We start from the raw sequence: 17,030 nt of genomic DNA on the forward strand, positions 1-17,030 counted from the left end.
GACATCAAACTTGGTACACTGATACGTCTTCAGGAGAAAATGACCCCTATTGATTTTAAGGTCACATAGTCAACGGTCAAGGGTCGAACTGAACATTAGAATATACTGTCCGCTCAATATCTTGAGAACCCTTTTGCTTGATAGACATCAAACTTGTTACACTGGTATATCTTCAGGAGAAGACGACCCCTATTGATTTTCAGATCACATGATCAAAGGTCAAGGGTGAAACTGGACATTAGAATATACTGTCTGCTCAATATCTTGAGAACCCTTTGCTTGACAGACATTAAACTTGGTACATCATCATGAGAAGATGACACCTATTGATTTTGAGGTCAAAGGTCAAGGTTCAAACTGGACATAGGAATATACTGTCCGCTCAATATCTTGAGAACCCTTTGCTTGACAGACATCAAACTTGGTACACTGGTACATCATCAGGAGTTGATGACCCCTATTGATTTTTAGGTCACTGGGTAAATCCACTCTTGACATAGGAAGATATTGTCTGCTCAATATTTTGAATTGATGATACTACTCTCAATTAAATGATGTGTGTGTATAACCCTTTTCAATTTTGCGCCATGGGGGGCATATGTGTTTTACAAACATCTCTTGTGTTAATATTGCAATGTATGAAGCCCATCCATTGTGCATCATTAACTTTTGAGCAAGTTTACTTCTTCTCAGAAACTGCATGAATTTGCTTCAAAATTACTTTCAAATTGAAGCAAATTATGGGGTTGAGAGCCAAAATTGTGAATTTCATGGTAACTGCCATTGTTCGACATGTTATGTACAAATGTAAGAGTAGGGCTGAAACTAAAAATGACATAATTTTTTATAAGTTGTCTTCTATCCTGAACAGCTGGCATAAAAACTTTACGCATAATTACAATGAGCATGACATCCTCATTCAAAACTGTGAAACACATGACCCCTTGGTGAGAGGTTCAGAAAAACTTTATGGGACCCAAACTTCACTTCCAAAGATTGAACGTTTGAGAGATCGAGAGTAAATCTGCTTAGTTATATTGAAAAAAAACCCGGAACCATGATCTTACTTCGAGAGATCGGATTTCGATCCATCGGGAGTCACTTGTATATATATGAATGATTTTTGTGCAAGTATTGATCCTGAATGTAAAGTTTTATTGTATGCAGATGACACAGCCATTTTATTCTCTCATTTTAAATGCTGAGACATTATCATCTAAGCTAGAAAGCTGTCTTAAATGGTTGATAGACAACAAACTTTCACTTCATCTGGGGAAAATTGAAAATATTTTGTTTGGACCACAACGCAAGCTAAAATAATTTCATAGTTGTTTTTTTTAACATTGAATGCATGACTGCAATGGTATTAAAATAGAATGTAAATCATGTGTCAAATATTTATGAGTGGTTCTTTTTTTTTTTTTTTGGATTATGTAATATATGGAGAACAAATCAATGATGGTATTGTTAAACAAGAGGCTCATGGGCCACAACTCTTACCTGAGTTAACCTATCGATATCTTAGTTACCTTCGGCTGTTGTGATTTTAAAGATTTTTTTCAATATTTATTTCCATGAAAAGGTTAAAAGGGTCCCGACATAACTGAAGGTGAATTCACACGATATGGGGATGTCACAACACCAATGTGACAAACGTGACTTGGCTGTTCTCGGGGAAGGTCAAGGTTATATAAATCATGATATGAAGTTAAGGTCTTGCCATAAGAAATATTAAAGTTCCACTTTAGATAATTCAGGAAATATTGAATAGGTTATTTTTTTTTTTAAAAAGGAGGTGAAGGTCACAAGATCAAATGGTATCACAAGGTCTTGCCATAGAGGATATATGCAAAATATCAATTCTGTTTTTTAAAAGGTTAAGAAGATACTCAAGAGGTCATGTTTTTGAAACAGGTCAAAGATAATGCTATGAAATAAAAGAAATCTACATACAAAATATGTCCTTTTTTAAAAAGTAAGTCAAACTGCAATCTCAAATCTCTATTTTGTATTACTTATAGGAGTTATGAGATTGATCACTGTTCGTTATCTTCATCTTACACTATCGTATCACATAAAAGGTCTTGTCATATAGATTATGTCTACAACCTATGACAGCCCTACCTTAAATAGTTGAGGAAAATTTCAATAAGTTACATTCTCTGAAAAGAAGGTCAACGGTAAAGATCAGAAGGCTAGAAGTTTTGATGTGAACAAGGTTTTGTCATACAGAATGTGTATAAGGAATGTATGTGTGACATACGAGAGTCCCATCACTCGCTATTCAAAAGTGGAGAGTAAGGTCGAAGTTTTGAAATCGTGGTCAAACTCCAAGGTCAAAATCACAAGGTCAAAGATTATGTATAAAAATTATGGCATTACGAAAAGAAATCTTTGCAAATTATGAAAACACTACCTTAAATAGTACAGGAGATGTTGAATAGGTTAATTTTTCTTAAACATTGGTCAAACCACAAGGTTAAGAATTTTGGTACATACATGTATCTATGGGAATACATAGGGAGAATCTTTGAAACTCTTTTTCTCAAGAACAGTAGTGCCATGAGTAATGATGTTGATATGCAAGTATCTTCATGTTGTGCAAATTTAAGTTTGTTCACTTCAGAGGTCCCCGAGTGTAGGTGAGGTCATGATAGAAGATTAAAGTTTGATATGGGAATTTACAGGAAATTAAAACATGCTTTTCAAGATGAGCAGGACCACACTAAATCATATCAAAATACAAATGATCTTAAGTTGTGTTGATTATATTGTTTTGACACTGTGACAGAAGTTGGGATGGGGCGTATTAATTTTATTGTCCTGTTTTTCAGAGATTTGAATCTCTTATAACTTTTGAATGGTGAACGATAGGGCTCTCATATTTGATATTTGTATTCCTTTTGCGAAAACCTTTCTATTAGATCAAAGTTTTGTACCTTTTGAGTTTGACCTACTTTTAAGATTGATTGTCTATGATTTTACGCGGTTTTGGCAATATTTCAGCCATAAACTAACCAAGGTAATATCTCCTGAACTATTAAATGTAGTAACTTTGGTTTTGGAATTTGATCTACATTTCAAAACTATAACGGAACCTTTAACCTTTTTCATTACTTTTGAATGGTGAGCGATACATCTTTCATATTTCATGTGACGACCTTTGTTTTAGTACCAAAATGTTTGACCTTGTAATCTTGAACTTGGATTTTGCTCTACTTTTAAGAAAGGTTAATCTAGTCTATATTTTCTGATATGTTTAAGGAAGAGTTTTAATATTTTCTATATACATTTCTTATGGCAAGACCTTACATTTAATGCTATGCTTTGTCATCTTGTGATACTGTATCGTCGTTATATCGTTACCCTATGGGGCTATGTAGAGGCCATAATAGGGGCTCAAAACTTGTCGTGGAAATAAAGATTGTAAAATTCTTTTAAAAATTCCAAAAGCTAAACAACAGGGCCAAGGTGATTAAAAAATTGATCACACGCAGAACAAGCTTTTGTGTATTGAATAAGTTGAGAGAAATAAACAAAATATGCAGGTGATAATGGACTATTGCTGCATAATTATGGAGAAGCTGAAATTATCGCGTTTGTCATAAAATTGAGGTATTTGTTTGCCGTTGGCATCTATGTTCAATGAAATATCAAAGTACGAAGCAGATGTGGAAGACTGAGGTGTCTTTTATTTCCAGTTCACTGGGATATATCGAATCGACATATCAATGAAAATGATTATTGTTAAAAGATAAAAGTTCGTCGAGATATCTAAATGTGGAGTTGAAGTCCACAGCTAGATATTTTTTCTTCTCGTGTTTTTTAATAATGTCTGCCTCATAAGAATATAAAAACAGGTCAGCTAATAAAGGAGCACAATTCGTGTTTATGGTTATTCCAACAGACTGTTGAAAAACGTGCATGCTTTAATGTAAAAAGTTTACATACAGACGGACAGACAAAAGGTGTTTAGAAGTCTTGATCTTTCAGCTCAGGTAAGCTAAAATGCAAATCACCGTTTGCAATTTTTATACAGGCACAAAACATTTCTATCTCTACTGTCTAGGAAATAACGTTGCAATGCTTTATTTTAGTGTCATATTGAGTTTGTATATTCTAGGTGCATCCCGGTATGAAGGTTTGACAAATAAGCTCATGATCAATACAAGTTATTCACAACAAGGTTATCAAATTTATCTTAAGAGTTATCTCCCAGAGGTGTCAATGCTTAAGAATGTGAAAACCGGACTACTAAAATATCAGCAATAGAGTTAGATAGCTTCAATGGTATGACGCCTTCGATTATTTTTTTTTTTATGAAAAATGTCCAGATTATTTGAAATCTTTTTTTTTTTTTTTTTTTGAAGAATCTGTTCAACTAGATCAATAATTTCTTTGTACCAATGTTTGGGAATGCAATCGGAAAAATTTATAATGACATCAAAGATTGGAACACTCTCCCTAATTAAGTTTTATGTGTAAACCATCAAATTTCTTTTATATCAGAAGAAGAACATTTATTCAGTGAAATAAAGAAAATGATAGACAGTGACTTTGTGTGTTATTGGTCTTAATATGTACAATGCCAAGTACATTTATGGTTTTAAATTTTAACTGGGGACAGAACGTATTTTCTGGTTTCCAAGCTTTAAGGACATCTGCCACGGGAAAGTCACTATTAAGTTTATAAAAAATGTCCCTGAACCTTGAACCAAAAACAAGGTCAGTCATCAAATGGTAAAATGTATAAGAACATATTTCTGGACATTAGAATTGTACATATGATATACAAATATCACAAGGTCTGACGTGACACAAGGGCGTTATTATAATCAAAATTTATATAATGCCCTCATATTGATCCATGAGCCGGCTGTGGACAATGTGGTTTTCCTCCATGGAATAATCCTGTCATTGATTGGATATAAGCATTGGACATTGTCATCTAATTTGACTAATTTTTATGCAAAATGTGGAGCTGAAAACCCGCGAATCCAGCAATTTATGGACATTTACAACTGTACACTTCACCATCGTAATTCATCATGCATATAATTATCAGTCAAGGCTTCAATGTTACATAATTGAGTTCAGTGTATGTAGGCCGCACGTTAATAATTCAACTCTTTAATATTATGTAACTAAGTACACGGTAAAATCTATATTAACGTCATTTATATGTGTTCTTTCAAGTGCGAACTGTTTCGTAGTTTAAAATAAAATACTGTACCTAGATATTGCCTATATTATTAAATTCTCTCTCTCTCTCTCTCTCTCTCTCTCTCTCTCTCTCTCTCTCTCTTACGTTGTACGTCATCACTTTGATAAGGACTCCCAGTATAAATTGATGGATGCTTTTGATACATCCGTTGCCGTTCTCATTCTTGAAACACTCTTAAGAGATGAGGCAGGTGTTCTTTCAAAGAAAGAAAATAAATATTCAGAAAACGTCTTCTTACGTACATGTATTAAACGCTATTTTGAACAATGATATTTTTAACTGAAATCGTTTTACGAGTGACATATGACATCCCTATCATATTGATAAGGTAATCTTTCTTGGAATCTCATGTTGGTGTCGGGTATCGGTTCATAGTACGGGGAGTCGACGCCTTCATATTCTTAAAGTAATTATATCCCTGACTTTTGAAAGAGTTTGGAGGATTTTTTTTCTAAATATCTATCCTTTTGACATATTTTAGCTCACCTGAGCTGAAAACTCAAGTGAGCTATTCTGATCACCAGTTGTCCGTCGTCTGTCCGTCTTTAAACTTTTCACATTTTCATCTTCTTCTCCAGAACAACTGGGTCAATGTCAGTCAAACTTGATTTACATTATCCATGGATGAAGGGGATTCGTGTTTGTTCAAATGAAGGACCATGATCCTTTCAAAGGGGAGATAGTCACGCAAATTCAAAATCAGGGTGGGATCATTTAAAAATCTTCTGAAGAACCAATGTGCCAGAAAAGTTTAAATCTACATGTTGCTTCCTTATATAATGGAAATTCAAGTTTGTGCAAATCATGGCCGTTAGTGGTAAGGTGGGGGTCACGATAGGGGATCAAATTTTTACATCCCACCTCTGGTGTGTCCAGGGGTCCGTGTTTGCCCAACTATCTATTTTGTATTGCTTGTAGGAGTTATGAGATTGATCACTGTTCGTTATCTTCACCTTGCATGCATATATAGGGGCAATCTTTTAAAATCTTCTCAAGAACCACTGGACCAGAAGAGTTCAAATTTACAAGAAAGCTTCCTGACATAGTGCAGATTCCCGTTTGTTAAAATCATGGTCCCAGGAGGCAGGGGTTTTATAGGCGATTACATAAGGAACATCTTTTTAAAAAAATATCTTTTTCTCAAGAAACACTGGGCCAGAAATGTTGAAATTTAAACAAACAACTTCCTGACATAGAGAAGATTCAAGTTTGTTAAAATAATAACCCTTGGGGTTAGGATGGGGCCACAATAGGGGATCAAAGTTTTACATTCGAGTACATAGGAAAAATCATAAAAAAATTCTTCTCAAAAACCACTGGGCCAGAAAAATTCAAATTTGCATGAAAGCTTCCTGACATAGAGTAGATCCTAGTATTTGCGATTCAGGGTCCCCCGGGGTAAGTTGTGGCCACAATGGGGGATCAAAACGTTATATGTTGATATATGGGGAAATCTTTTTTTTAAAACTCGATTGAAATATTTAAGTGAGGGCCATCACTCTTAAGAAAATATAACCTATTAGATATATTCGGAACTATTTTAGGTGTGTCTTTCATACATGTATATGTACATGTATATATATTCTTTATGACTAGATCTTGTACACAATGGTGTTTGATCTTTTGACCTTGGAGTTTGACCTACTTTAGATAAACCTATTCAATATCTCCTTTTTAAAAAACTATTTAAGGTAGGGCTTATATATTTTTATGCAATATCTTGTTATTTTGTGAAGTTTGACATTGTGACCTTAACCTGGAAGTTTGAAATACTTTAAAGAAAAATCTTACCTTCTTAATATCTCCTGAACTATCTAAAATTGAACTTTCATATTTTGTGTAAAGTTTTTTTTTATGACAAAGTCTACATATCCTGACATGATCAATGATTGTTTGGCCGTGGTCTGTGAATTCATTTTCAGCTATGTTATGATCTTTTGGGGCTAGGTTGGGACCACAATATGGGGTCAAAAATGTTCATGGGAATAAAAATTGATAAAAAAAAAACTTTTAAAATTCACAACAGCTGAACAATGGCAGGGCGACAGTGATTAAGGTGAGCGATGTTGCCCATGGGCCTCTTGTTTCTCTCTCGTATGGATATACAATGTGTTGTACGCAAGTATATGCATGTAATGCTATATGAGTCTTCAAATATATATTGGGAATCAGATAATGAAAAGCCACTTTCAATGCTAAGTTTGATTTCAATAATTTTAATCATGTTTGAATTCTTTTCATGACTGAAGTAATTCTTTGCTTAAGATGAGTGTTTTGTTTACATTGCACACAAAACAAACGAAGAACATGAGGGTGATTTGTATTTTTCCCGGGGAGGGTGTGTGCGCGATTTGTTAATCGTCATCTTAAAGTACGAAGACTGATGATTATGACGTGTACAGCAAGTTACAGATTCGTGCGACATCTATCGTTAATTCTCATAATGTCTACTATTCTTTGCACGTTATATCGCTATATGTAGCGTTAGTTCTAATGGTAACTGTTGGTTTTGCATGGGTGGTCGTTCTGCAACTGAGTCTATTGATTTTGAAATTGAGTCTGTTGATTGTGTTTTAAGCTAGGTTTTTTTTTTCAAGAATTTCAGTATGTTTTGAAAATCGGTTGTTCGTTTTGTATTAGCATCCTGTTAAATGTTTACTCTTTCTGCCGCCTATAGACCTCCTTGTCACGACACTAACGCTCTAAGCACTAAACCAGTGCCAGTTAGTGTTGTTATCATACAGTGTGAGAGTTCTTTACTTAGGATATTTTATAGACACAATTATGTAATGCTATTCAAACAAATTTTTCATTCAAATTATACATAGCTGTCTAGAACTGAGCATTGTTTTTGTATGTAAAATGTCATATATACTTTGAAATTGAAATATGGGGCATCAAGATGACAAAATGCAGTAAGATAATTACCAAAAAGTTCACATCATTAAAATTCACAAAGGAAATTATGTCTCCAAGCACAAAACCAAATCAAATAAATTTCAATGCTAAAATTAAAGAATTATAACAGGGGGAAAAACCAAGTCCATGAAGGAACCTGTCTCCCATTTATCTACAACGCCCAGGCTGACACAGCAGCTAGAATAGAGTTTTCTGATAAATGTTTCTTTAACTGATGCACAATTTGAATAAGTGTTGTCTACGGATAAGGAACTACTGCTTCTACACGGACTCACCATGGGAAGACATAACTTTATCACTAAATACAAAAAGTAATAATTGATAAATCAAAGTATACTTGAAGTAAGTAAGTAATGATACCTTTGATTTAGTTTGTGAAGTTTTCAATCTTTCATAAATTGACTTCTAAGAATGCTACAAAGATAACGTCACAAATCACAAATCATTGAATGAGGGAACAAGCAAATTGGCAAAAGAATTTCACAAATAATTATACTTTTTAACATCAAATTAATGAACTCCGAGTGAATTATACTACAATAATTTGATTTAGGAAATTTTACTAACCCTACCATGGGTGTTCTTAAATTCATGTGATTTTCTTTAAACATTGGTCTGGGCTTTATGGGGGATACATTTTCTGATTCTGAAGACGTTCGATAGATAAAACTTAATTGTTCTTTCGGATTTCAAACATTTCGGTTGAGCATCACTGAAGAGACATAATTTGTCGAAATGCGCATCTGGTGCATCAAAATTGGTACCGTACAAGTTTTACATTATGACCCCTGGGTCGAGGCCTCTTCTGATGGACTGTTATTCCCCGAGGGTCTCTACAGCCCAGTAGCTAAGTACTTCGTTACTAGCTTGAAAATACGGATGTATATTTAATTGCTATTATAAAATTTAGAAATTCATTTCAAAATTAAGGATTATCTCCCTCAAGCATAGCTCTTATCCTTAAACGAATTTGACTCCACTTTTTGGCACACTGTTTTTGCCTATAATAGCTCTAAAACTTCATTGTTATTTCGGATTTCAAATATTTCCGTTGAGCATCGCTGAAGAGACATAATTTGTCGAAATGCGCATCTGGTGCATCAAAATTGGTACCTTACAAGTGATAGATACAAATTCTGGACAAAAATTGGGCATTGCTGTTCTTAGTTATTTAATACGTGGTACTACACTTGATTTGAAAGCATATGAACAAATGAGTAACATTACAATTCCGTGTAAGAACGAAAATCTCTTTCAATACCGAAGGGAAATTTCTTTTCGAAAACTTTTATTTAATTTTCGCACACCCCTTTATTTTAAAAATTCAATGAAAAGAAAGTTCTGTATTTTTGGGCCTTAAATATAACAAAAAAGAAGGAAATATGTAAGTGACCTCGAGTAAGTACATACTCATTTTCCTTATCAAAACAGAAAGGCATTTTCTGTGGTTAACAATGTAGTTTGTCACATTTAAGATGTTAGTTTTTATTGAAGTTTATTTAATGTTTACTTAATTTGATAATTAACGAGTCCTGACATTGACATATAATTAGGCGATTATTCTGTGATAATGTTTCTAATTTTTGATTTGGACGGCAGTAATAGGCAATAACGATCACGAATCCAAGGAACTTATTGCACTTTAATTAAGATATGTTAAATAAGAAAACCGTAGAGACAAAAGACAAAATGATAGTGTTTTTCTTTTAAATTTGCGTTTTATATAACCTTGTACCTTCTTGTTTTTCTTGTTGTTCTTCTTCTTCTTTCAGATCAAACCAGCAATAGGTATCAATGCAAATCTTTGCTCTATCCCAGTGTGGAATCCCACTAACTTGTGTGTTGGCAATAAAATCCTTTATGTTAAAGCATCGTATCATCATGAAGTGAAAATAATTGGATAGTTATACAGTAGATGAAGATGGATATTTTCTAATTGGATTTATTTTTATTAATTTTCACAGAACTGTAAAATAACACATATATGTATTATGCAATAAAACAGTCTTACCAGTACTAAATGAAAGGTGAAAATAACGAGCAGTGGTCAATCTCATAACTCCCATAAGCAATGCAAAGTAGATAGTTGGGCAAACACAGACCCCTTGATACACCAGAGGTGGGATCATGTGTCTAGGAGGAGTAAGCATTCCCTGTCTATATCTAAGTTTAAGACTATGTCTGTCAACAGATCAGATGTTGAAAACATTGTCCGCTATTTATCCCTTTAACTTTTGAATCTGCTGTTGAATGAAAAATGCTCCAAAGTGTTATATCTAATGATAAATATTGACGATCTCATAACCAAAGCAATCCAAACAATGGAGCACTGGATTATCTGTAAAAGTTTCCGCCAAAGAGTTATTTAAAACGTGTTGTGAAACAAGCATTGATGTCAAAGCTCAGTGGCTACAATACAGAACATTTTCTTGTGTCTTCCTACGAAATATTATCTTTGACAAATCAATTCTATTTCAAGTCAACGTTGTTCATTCTGTAAAAAAATATATAGAGACATTCAGCACATTTTCTTACTACATGTAATACTATGGAATATTCATGTTTTTTTAAACGTTATTTTTGGTAAAAACGCCTCTCAGTGTTAATCTTGTTGAAAATAAAACTCCATATTACTGCGCTAATGCATTACCTTGTTTTCAAATACATGGTCGAAAAGTTTGTTTTCTTGAATGAAAGGTGAAGATAACAAACAGTGATCAATCTCATAACTCTTATAAGCAATAAAAAATAAAAGGTTGGGCAAACACGGGCCCCTGGATATACCAGAGGTGAGAGCAGGTGTCTAGAATGAGTAAGCATCTCCTGTCAACATGTCATACCTGCCTTGAGCCGTATATGTTGATCAGATAAATGGAGTTATCTGTAGTCGAAATCAGTGAGTAAAGAACGGTCTTGCAATTGTTATGAAACGCGTCAGACAGCATATGACCAAATGCTAGGTTGTATTGGCAAATTAAATCGTTATAACAACCACAGATTTTGTAAAATGCTGCCATTAAACGAGACTGTTGAAACCGCTGCACCATCAACTTGTTTGTCAGTAGTCTGCCCCAATCTGACCTGTCAACCTGTTGATTTGTTGACCTGGAAAATGTCAACTTGCTGACTTGTCGACCTGTTATCCCGTCGACCTGCTGACCAGTTGATTTGTTTTGTGTCCATCAAATAACTTTGCTTTCTGATGTGTTTAAAATCGTGTTTTCAATCAAATATCAACCGTTGATTCTACGCATTAGGTAGTCTAGTCTGATGACGGACGCTATCGATTGATTACTTTACTAATTTCCCTGTCAACGTCATACCTGACTGGTCTAGAACATTGCATCATATGAACAAAAAGTAAAGAAAAAATGTCCATAAAACATTGTGACGTTATGACATCGGATGCTCTTGCAGATTTGAAATATATTGTACCGTTTTCAATAAAATTACGGAACGACAAGGACTGAATATTAATTCATTTTCTGTAGATACGTTTAAAAGGAAGTTTACAATATGACTTTGTTTACAATCAAAATGGAAAATTGCATTCTTTGTCAATTTAACAATATGTATTGAAAAAGGTCTTTGCTTCTATCAATCCGAAAATTTATGAGAAATCGCAAATACAAACGCATCCACGGAAAAATAGATAAAATGACAAACTAACAACTCAACTTTTTGATAAACGGGACGATTTCAGATTCTCCGTCGTCAACTTCCCATATTTGTGTACCAATTTTCCATTATCACCTACATGAACGGTGAAGATAACGAAGAGTGATCAATCTCATTAATCCCATAAGCAATACAAAATAGATAGTTGGGCAAACACGGACCCCTGAATACACTAGACGTGGGATTAGGTGCCTAGGAGGAGTAAGCATCCCCTGTCGACTGGTCACACCCACCGCGAGCTCTATATCTTGATCAGGTAAACGGAGTTATCCATAGTAAAAATCAGTGTGCCACAAATGATCTAACAATCGGTTTGAAACGCGTCAGACAGCATTTGACCCAATAATAGGTTGTATGGGCAAACTAGATCATTATAACGACCATAGAATTTGTGAAATGCTGACTGGAAACGAGACTGTTGAAACCCCTGTATCATCAACTTCTTTGTCTGTAGATTGCCTCGATTTAAAAACTGACCATTCGCAGAACAAGCTCTTGTGTATCGAATCAGTTGAGAGATGGAAATTCCATATGCAGGTGATAATGGAATATTGCTACATGATATGGGAGGTTGACGATGGAGAAGTGAAATCATCCCGTTTGTCATAAAGTTGAGTTGTTAGTTTGCCGTTAATATCTACTTTCAATAAAATATATAAATATGAAGCAAAAGTGGACAACTCTGTGGAATCTTTTATTCGAGCTCGAAGGGATATGTCGAATCGACATATGAATGGAAGTGATTATCATTAATGGATAAAACATCGGCGATATATCTGAATGTCGAATTGAAGGAGATAGTAAGATATTTTTATCTTCTTGTGTAGAAGTTTCTGAATAAAGTCTGCTTCATATGAAAATAAAAACAAGTCAGCTAAGAAAGGAGCACAATTAGTGTCCATTAGAATTCCAACTAACTGTTGGAAGACCTGATTACCAAAGACCATGAAGATATTGTCAATGAGGAGCTCTAGCATATTTTTTATTTCATCTTCAGAATATTTGTGCGTGGAATCAGAGTGGTCTTTAACAAAGTAATGTTTAGAATGCCAGATCACTGGATATGGATATTTCCCTTTTCCATTTTTGTTGAAGAAGCAATATTGCTACATAAATATGGGAGGTTGACGATGGAGAAGCTGAAATTATCCGGTTTGTCATAAATTGAGTTGCTAATTTGGCGTTAATAAATATTTTCAATAAAATATCCAAATATGAAGCAGAAGTGGACGAATCTGTACTGTCTTTTATTTCGATTTCACAGGGAATCCTTTTAAGGAGATATAATCAAAAATAATCGAATTGGGTGTGGTGTTTTTAAGAAATCTTATTAACAACTTGTGAACTAGAACCCCTTATGAAAGTTTTCATGTATACTGAAGAATCAAGTTTATCAAAACCGTTAAACCCCGGGGTCAGCCTGGAACCCCAAAACGGGAGAGTATAATTTGTAAAATAATTTGCAAGAATCCTTTTCTTATATGATACCACTGATTTTAACTATGGAAAACTCAATTTTCATTAGGAACAGTCGGTGTTCCAGAAACTCTGTAGTATTGAAATTAGCACACTTAGATGATTATAAGTCGCTGACGTTGGGATTCGGGGATGTGTGATTATTTGAGCGGTTACGTGTTAAATGTATTATAAAATTGTGTACATCTGCCTGAGATGCGCTTTTCAACAATATCAAGGTTAGAACAGCCACATTCATCAGAGTTGTCTTCACTCTCCTGTGTCCAATGGGATCCGGGTTAGAATAGGTCCTTAGTATCCCTTGCTCGTCGTAAGAGGCGACTAAGTTGGGGCGGTCCTTCGGATGAGACCGCAAAAACTGAGGTCCCGTGTCACAGCAGGTGTGACACGATAACGATCCCCCTGCTCAAAGGAAGTAAGAGCTGAGCATAGGCCTACATTTTGCAGCCCTTCACCGGCAGTGGTGACATCTACATATGAGTGAAAGATTCTCGAGCGGGACGTTAAACAATATTCAATCAATCAATCAGAATCACTATGCTGCACTGTAACTAACATTTGAATGAATCCCTTGTGATAGAAGTACAAACGAATTACAGACCACCTCCACCGGTCATGCTGTCTGACAGCCACCATTGTTTTGTATTGGCTTGGAAACCTGAAATCAATCAAGTTTTTCTAGAGTTAAATTGAAAATGTAATTGACAGTGCAACAAGACGTCTTAAAATGTCATGATCAAAACACACGACTGTTCAATACGTAGCCGATTACTAAGACTTCATCTTGAAGGTGTACACTGTAGATTGATAATATACACTCTTATGGGTATTAATTTTCATGATTTGAGAAACGGTAACAAAATTCATTTTGGTCCTTGTTATATCCTTGTCGAACAAAATATGCATTTTGTAGAATTTCAAAATTTGTGAATTTTAATTGACATTGAGGTTGTTCGTCATTTTTATAATGGATTACTATATCTACGCAACATAGATCGTTATCAAAATATTTTTTTTAATGCCGCTTACTGAAATGACCTATTTCTGTATAAGTAACTGCATCGAACAATGGTATTTTTGTAGGTGTTAAAGTTTGCTGTCACGTTTTTTATATCTACAAAATTAATAGCTCTGCTTCGTTGATCCCTGCCATAAGTAACGACTATATAAGCATCCAAAACCGAACGTAGATCTATAGCTACCTCCAGTGCAGTCATTGCGTCAACGTATTGGTTAAGGTAAGAAAATACCGTTGTTTGCCTTGCACTGCATATTAAAAAAATCATTTTAGGTCTAGTCGCATTCTAAGAACAGTTTGTGTGATGAATCTGTTGTCAGCTTAAATTTCTGATCATGTAACCTCTAGCATACTACTTTAAAAATTCTCTCTCCTATCAGTTATCAGAATGCATTTTATATTATATCTAGATTTACTTGTTTTCAGAATTTAGTATTATACGCTACGATCTGATACAGTGCTGCAGAATGAAGAAATTTCTTGTTTTTCTGATCATCGGCCTAATTTTGGTGGAAACCTTTGCCAGTGAGTTAATTATTTTCTTCTTTCTCTGTAGAAAGTTGAGTAAGGGACCTTGGGGTATGTACATGGACATTAATCTCTGTTAAACGTCACCCCGTTCATAAATATCACATTTTGTTCTCAGTGAATATATAGTAAAATAGGTACAGTCGTAATGAAATCAGAAGTCCGAAGCTGGGAGAACGTCTATTATTTTATCCAAGAATTGAATTTCTTGATGTGAGAAATTTAAATTTCAAACTTTATATTCAAGTTCCTGCAGAAAATATTCTTCGAATTCGTAATTGACAACTTTATTTATCTACTTCTTGTAAGATCAATTAGTTCTTCATCGGTTAAAAAGACTGACTCTCCATATTTGTTTGAGTGTATTTTAGGTTTTTGATTTTAATTTTGTCTTTAGAGCGAAGTGGTGGCAATGGAGATGATGACGACAAGAGTAACAAAAATGGCGATGATGACAAAGATAATGGAGGTGGCAGTAATAAGGGAGGTGGCAGTAATAAGGGAGATCGTCGAAGGAGAAGCGCAGATGATGACTCTAGCAGTAAGGAGCACGGACATAGTGGAGGAAGACGATAGAGGAATTGGATTCACTATAGAGAAGAATGCTGGAAATGAAAAGAAAATCACTCATGCGTTAACCTAAAGATAAACCCGTTTCCTTAAATTCACAAAGCTTATTACTGATGTACATCACTGCACGGTATTGCTATAATAAGTTCATTGTAATTAATAGAGTTTTATGTAAATGCGGTTTCCTTTTTTAAAACCTTGTTGTGAATCGGTTTACAACTCTAGCTTATCTATGTAGTATCTCTTTGTAGTTCATAATGTACGTATGGTTAGAATGTGAATTACTGTTATGCTGAAGGAACCCACGTGGCTCTTACAGTTGTCAATTTCACTTTACCACTAACGTACTAGCTTTTTAAAATGTAAAATTGTCTGTATGTTTTAGACTGTGCATATTTCTTGTAGAACATATATTTATTGATTTAGTTGTTTTACAACATCAACATATAGACAAAATACAGCAAATCATAAATTCCAGAGTGTCGTTATTTATTCTGTAAATGACAATAACTGAATAACACTATTCACCATAAACCCGCCGTGTTCCCTACATATAAAGGTACCTATGTCAAGGCGTTATACTCATTATTCAGAAAAGAAAATAATTCTACTTTAAAGAAAAAATTTTGATTTAAAAAAATATATCTTTGGAAAAAGAGATATTGCTTTAACTTAAGATATATATCTCACTTACTGGGCTATCTTTTTTATATTGTGAGATATCTATTTCACTTAGTGAGATATCTCTTGAACTGAAAGGGATATCTACACGGAAAAACGGCTCGCGGCAGGTGTGACTGATCGATAGTTGATGCTTACTCCTCCTAGGCACCTGACCCCACATTTGGAGTATTTAGAGATCCGTGTTTGCCCAACTCACTATTTTGTATTGCGTATTGGATTTGTGAGATTGATCACTGTTCGTTTTCTTCACCATTCACAAAAGAGACATCTGTCTAAGCTAAACAGATATTTTCCATACATATTTCAATTCTAGTCGAATATATACGGAATTCTCCCAGAATTGTCCGACATAGATGACGATTTTGAAGTGAACACAGGTATTGCTAAATATGAATTGTAACTGAATTCATACCACTTTTTAAACGCAACATCTTTTGTTGTTAATTGTAGTCTCCACTTCACTGTTCTTGCTTGTTTCTTGTCTAATGTTTCAAAAGCCGCTCAAAGTAATGTTGATACTTTGTCAAGAATATCGTTAAAAGGTCTACTTGATAGATGTCATTGTTTTAAATGACATTGTCTTGATTTTATTAGAATTATCGCTCTTTGTTTGCTCTAGAACGGTATTTCCAAATCTGTATCTCGTGTCAAATCTTGAAGAGGGAGGAGGCATTAGTCCAATTATGACATGTCTACAATGTAGGTATCTTTAGCTACTGAAATTCTGTGAATATCAAACAAAAGATTTTTGTCTCTGCCTAATCACCCAGTTCACACCAATTCCAAGCTTCATGGTTGGGTAACCGTGCCATTATATCTTTAATTATCAAACCAAATATTATCAATGATTGGTAACACCCAAGGGCAAGGCGTAATGATATTCAAACACAATTTATCAGTCATCAAAAATTGGCATTGGACCTTCAGTATAAA

At 34.5% G+C, this 17,030-nt stretch overlaps 1 protein-coding gene across 1 annotated transcript; it reads left to right on the plus strand.

The window, feature by feature from the left end:
• The first annotated feature begins 14,439 nt into the window (after window positions 1-14,439).
• On the plus strand, window positions 14,440-15,890 carry LOC130050977 (prostatic spermine-binding protein-like). Its single transcript, XM_056152026.1, has 3 exons — window positions 14,440-14,535; window positions 14,742-14,840; window positions 15,241-15,890. Exons 2-3 carry the CDS (start codon window positions 14,783-14,785, stop codon window positions 15,417-15,419), a joined length of 237 nt encoding a protein of 78 aa, XP_056008001.1. The 5' UTR covers window positions 14,440-14,535; window positions 14,742-14,782; the 3' UTR covers window positions 15,420-15,890.
• Window positions 15,891-17,030: the final 1,140 nt, after the last annotated feature.

Source organism: Ostrea edulis, chromosome 10, assembly GCF_947568905.1.
Source record: "Ostrea edulis chromosome 10, xbOstEdul1.1, whole genome shotgun sequence".
Lineage (NCBI taxonomy): Eukaryota > Metazoa > Mollusca > Bivalvia > Ostreida > Ostreidae > Ostrea > Ostrea edulis.

Coding starts and splice junctions, on each gene's coding strand:
- LOC130050977 (XM_056152026.1), top strand. CDS start 14,783: ATGAAGAAATTTCTTGTTTTTCTGATCATCGGCCTAATTTTGGTGGAA. Junction 14,841..15,240: donor TTTGGTGGAAACCTTTGCCA/GTGAGTTAATTA, acceptor TTTTGTCTTTAG/AGCGAAGTGGTGGCAATGGA.